The sequence below is a fragment of the Austrofundulus limnaeus genome, unplaced genomic scaffold (assembly GCF_001266775.1).
Source record: "Austrofundulus limnaeus strain Quisiro unplaced genomic scaffold, Austrofundulus_limnaeus-1.0 Scaffold171, whole genome shotgun sequence".
NCBI lineage: Eukaryota > Metazoa > Chordata > Actinopteri > Cyprinodontiformes > Rivulidae > Austrofundulus > Austrofundulus limnaeus.
In genome coordinates, this window is record NW_013952573.1 from 404809 (window position 1) to 410548 (window position 5740).

General features: G+C 41.6%; 1 protein-coding gene across 1 annotated transcript in view; it reads left to right on the forward strand.

Annotated features, from left to right (window-relative positions):
- Window positions 1-5740, forward strand: part of myo16 (myosin XVI) — a gene marked incomplete in the record, with an annotated part of 109202 nt that overhangs the window by 39558 nt on the left and 63904 nt on the right. Inside the window, 1 exon segment of the mRNA XM_014017511.1 lies at window positions 227-302. Coding sequence (XP_013872965.1) covers window positions 227-302 — 76 coding nt within the window.

Genomic DNA, 5740 nt, shown 5'->3' on the forward strand with positions numbered 1-5740 from the left:
GTATATGTGGGTGTGTGTGTGTGTGTGTGTGTGTGTGTGTGTGTGTGTGTGTGTGTGTGTGTGTGACATCTTCAAGTGTGATGTGTCAATGTGTCATATCTGTGTGTGCAGCTGTAATACCATTTTAAAGGGAAATTCTGTACAAAAATCACTTTTTGCTTTCAACAATTTCTTTCAAAGATTAAGTGAAAATAAATGTGAAATATCTGTCTCCCATTTCTCACAGACAAGCATTGTTAACAAGCTCCTAAGGCATGGGGCGAACCCAACTCTACTGAACTGCAACCAAGACAAGCCATCTGGTAAACCATTTACTGTACACATTTACACAAATTAGCATGTACACACAAATACAACAAAAAAAAACCTCTGCAGCTGGAAGAGGAAAATGGGCTTTAGGAAGTAGGAGATAATGATGCAAAAAATGAGAAGATGATAATGCTTTTGTCCTGTACACAAAGATGTGAAATGATTTCTTTAGGGTGGAAACAGTAATAGTAAGACACATTTGGTAATGATTTTCTAATGGATGTATCACTTAAGTTTGACTTTATCYCCACCAAAAACAGCATTGTCTTTTTTAAAAAGTACAGGAACAAAAGGGAAATTAGAACAGTTTTGGTTACGTGTGTCTAAGACATCTGCTCCTGTTTTGACTGGTAGCAGAAAGATCAAAAAAAAAAAGAAGAAACTAGTTAATGCACAACAATCAACTTATTTTAAATTATATATATATWTTTTAAATTCATGAGTATCACTGGTGTAGCGGAGGTATATTTTGCTCTTAATGCCATTTTTGTTTTTATTTTAATGCTAAATGTTTGTAAAGTCACACATTTTATTCAGTTGCATCCACAGTTAAAATACCAAAGCTTTTCAGTCTTGTTGATCACACGACACCAGTATTCTAATAAACTGAACATTCCCAATTTCACTTACGTATATATTTTCACATTCAAGATGGTGACCACCAGCTGCCAGGGCTTCAGTGCAACTGATTGTGAATGCTAGTCCTATTACATAAAAAAGACATATTAATGAAGCAGCTAAACCAGAAAGAGAAAGAACAAGTTCCAACTCATTTACAATTTAGACCTAATTGTACAAATGTGCCTTACATCATAAGAAGGCTGAACATTCTGGAAATATGTCATGCTAATGTTCTATTTAAAAGCAGTGAAGAACAAGCAGCTAATCTAACCAAGCCTGAATCAACAGCATTTTATGTGTTCGTAACAGTAAATTTGCAAATATTTTCAAAATTCACATACAATATTTGCATCTCAAAAGAAAATAATTTTAAGATTTTTTTATTATTATTGTTGTTGYCTTTTGGAAGAACCTCCAGAGGAAATTGAAAAGGTTTGTAGTATATCAATATCTGTGTGATTTTCACAAATCAAACTTCAGTTGTGATGTACTCTGGACTGAGGAGGGTGATGGTGTATCCTCGCATATATTTTATTCATATTTTGTTACAACACAAGTATATTGTAGGGGAGTGACTTATGTTAAATAAGCCTCTCTACATCTTCTCATAACAAAGTTATGAGAGAAATTTTTACCAAGGTTTTTCTCATTACTTTAATATTTGACTGTGCAAAGTGAAGAGTGACACAATAAGGGAACGTCAGACGAGTTCAAGTTGATTCATAAAAGATTATGCAATCATTTATTTACACAAAATGAACAGATCATAAGTTACACCTGATTGTGGGTTATTCCTATAAAAAGCGTCAGAGTTAAATGAGATAAAATTCGCATCTGAATTTCAGTTCACATTAAACTCAGATTACTTATATAGACAGTATCCTGATGCATCTCAGTAATCCAGGTAAAATATCAAAGGAAAAAAAATTGTATAGGTCCTCTGGACGGGTTCTTCTTTAATGAAACGTTTCGTCTCTCTTCCAAGAGACTTCTTCAGTCTGAGAGTTTCAGGCAAAATTCAGGCTTTTGAGTCCTGCCTCCAGGTGACTGATACACACATCACATGACCATCGTTCACAGGTGACTCATACTCACATCACATGGCTATCGTTCACCCTAATTAATACCTTTTGTTAACAGGGGGTGGAGTGATACTGCCAATGGCAGCGCTGTAGCAGGGGGACAGCTGAAAACGGAGGCCCCCACCTCTGTTTAATGACGGACGGTCTTTCTTTACAAAAATGGCTTCTTTTACTCCTCTCTCAAACCAACGTTCCTCCCTATCAAGAATGAGAACATCCTCATCTCTGAAAGAGTGACCGCTGGCCTGTAAATGAGTGAAAACTGCAGAGTTCTGGCCATTAGACGTAGCTCGTCTGTGTTGGGACATTCTTTTGAACAGTGGTTGCTTTGTTACCCCGATGTATAACTGGTCGCAGTCCTCCTGGCACTTAACAGCATATACAATATTGCTCTGTTTGTGCCGGGGCACCGGATCTTTGGGGTGAACCAGCCTTTGCCGTAATGTGTTTTGGGGTTTGAAAGCTACTGGGACATCATGTTTAGAAAATAAACGTCTCAGTTTCTCCGAAACACCCGCAACATACGGAATAACCACTGGTTTGGGTCTGGGTTTGGGGTCTTCATTTTCACCTGAAGGTTGCATGGAATCCTGTCTGTGTTTCCTGTCTGCTTTCAAGAAAGCCCAGTCAGGATAACCACACTGCTCCAGGGCCTGTCGTGTGTGTGATTTCTCTTTCTGCCTGGCTCCTGGGTTTGTAGGGACACTGTCTGCTCTGTGGTACAGAGTCCTGATCACTCCTAACTTGTGTTCCAGTGGGTGGTGGGAGTCAAAACGCAAATATTGGATCCTATTTGGCTGATGGGCGAGATCTGAGGCCAGGCTGGTTCTCCGGAGAGAAGAAGCCGGTCTTCCCGTTTCGGCATTCAGGAAGAAGAGTCTCTGTGTCTCTCCCATCAGCCAAATAGGGTGAAATCTGAAGGCCCGGACGAAGGCAAGCCGCCTTCTGTCCACCCAGAGACCCACGTCTCTTAAGTGTGTTTTGCCTCCCGAGGGGAGATTTTATTTTGAAAAGAAGGGACCGGAAACTTCAGCTAGAATCTTTTTGGCTTGGACTGAAACAGACGAAAAGTCACCTGAAAAACACCTACTCGCCAAGGACCAGTAAGCGAGCTGATACAAGTTCCCTGGATGGTCGGAGGTGAGCCAGTTCATACCCAGGGGTGCCTTAAGAAGATATCACCAGGTAAAAGCTGACGTGTTCGGAGTGACGTGTCATGTGGAATCTAAGTGCAGAAAGGACGTGCTGATCCGGCTGACCACACTTTGATAAAATAAAGCAGAAACACTAACCTTTAATTTCATCATCTTTTCTTATCCTTTCCTTGCCAACCTTAAGTTAAAGTGCCAGTAGAATTGTTTAGTTTTAACATCAGAGCTGACGTTTTACTGTCTATATAAGTAATCTGAGTTTAATGTGAACTGAAATTCGGACGCGAGTTTTATCTCATTTAACTCTGACACTTGTTATAGGAATAACCCACAATCAGGTGTAACTTATGATCTGTTCAATTTGTGTAAATAAATGATTGCAAAATCTTTTATGAATCAACTTGAACTCGTCTGACGTTCCCTTATTGTGTCACTCTTCACTTTGCACAGTCAAATATTAAAGTAATGAGAAAAACCTTGGTAAAAATTTCTCTCATAACTTTGTTTTGAGAAGATGTAGAGAGGCTTATTTAACATAAGTCACTCCCCTACAATATTTCAAATTGGGATCATAATAAAACACACTCACACACTCATTTTATGCCCAAATAAGGTCACAAGCTCAGATTGTATCAGGAAGGGGATCCAGTGTAAAACACTTACCAAATAATCTGTGCTAATTTGTTGAATCTCCCCAGAAGAGAGCAGCCATTTTTTATCTGCATCCCCAAACCAAGATCATCTAACCAAAAAGGAATAACCATCATAACAACCTAATATTTACATTTTGACCAGTATTAAAACATGTTCAACAAATTATTTTACTATTAGTGTTTGGATCCCATCGTTCCATGAAAACTAACACAAACATGTGTCTTTTGTGATACAGCAGTGTTAAAACTCTTATACAGAAGACCTGGACATGGATTCTAACCTCTCTAGTGGGATAAAATGTCCCAGCTGCCGCACCTCATTTATTCATAGTTTAATTCAGCCTCTGATTGGCTCACTGGTCTTAATCAATATCCTTTTCCTGCATGTGGACTCTGACAAGATGTGAAACAAGCCCTTAGACACTGAGACAATCTGTAATTTATTTATTTTTTTCACTTAGAGCACCACATTTCTCCCTTTGCAGACAAATGATGAAAGAAAGAGCGAGAGCAGGAGATGGGTGTCAGGGGTGCTGTCTTTCACAGAAAAATAAAAAGACTGGATGAAGCTATTTCCCTCCCGTAGGCCCTCTTAGGCCTCATTACCAATTCAGGGATTTTAACTCTGCCTTCCTCTGATGTGCTGTGGATTGATCCACAGCTGGATTCCCATTCTACTCAAGTCAAGGCTCACCCACATGAGTAGAAACAGAGATCGACATACGGGGAACGACAAATGACAGCGATTAATGGCTGTCATCGCAACCAGGGTGAAACCCAACACACGGGGCATGATAGAGATGGCAGCAGTTGCGAATTGCTCTCTCAGGTCACTTGTCTTCAAGAAATTGGATTGGTTCTTCTAATGCCAGTGGTGGGCCGTGCATTTTACACCTAGCCCTTCAATTGGGAGTGAACGGACCTGCCCGACGCGGAGAAGCGGCGGGGTTACGCCTCTGACTGCATGTCCGCAGCGGTAGAAAGAGCTGGGAGGGAGTGACTGCCAGCTCTGAACTTCATAACTTTATAATAAAAAAACATCTATTAGACAGTCCTATAGGTCTGTATGTAAAATAGGGGAAAACCCATCTATTTTACAGAAAATCTGTATAACTTGACACGAAGCCACGGCTACAAAAAACACCAATAATACAATAAAACCACCAATAAAACCACCAATAATACACAAAAATGCAGAACACCACACAGACAGGTGTCTCTGCACCACAGACAAGTGTCTCTGCATCACAGACAGGTGTCTCTGCATCACAGACAGGTGTCTCTGCACCACAGACAGGTGTCTCTGCATAACAGACAGGTGTCTCTGCATCACAGACAGGTGTCTCTGCACCACAGGCATGTGTCTCTGCACCACAGACAGGTGTCTGTTATGCAGACACCTGTCTGTTATGCAGAGACACCTGTCTCTGCATAACAGACAGGTGTCTCTGCATCACAGACAGGTGTCTCTGCACCACAGGCAGGTGTCTCTGCACCACAGGCATGTGTCTCTGCACCACAGGCAGGTGTCTCTGCATCACAGACAGGTGTCTCTGCATCACAGGCAGGTGTCTCTGCACCACAGGCAGGTGTCTCTGCATCACAGACAGGTGTCTCTGCACCACAGGCAGGTGTCTCTGCACCACAGGCATGTGTCTCTGCACCACAGGCAGGTGTCTCTGCATCACAGACAGGTGTCTCTGCATCACAGACAGGTGTCTCTGCATAACAGACACCTGTCTGTTATGCAGAGACACCTGTCTGTTATGCAGAGACACCTGTCTCTGCATAACAGACAGGTGTCTCTGCATCACAGACAGGTGTCTCTGCACCACAGGCAGGTGTCTCTGCACCACAGGCAGGTGTCTCTGCACCACAGGCAGGTGTCTCTGCACCACAGGCAGGTGTCTCTGCACCACAGGCA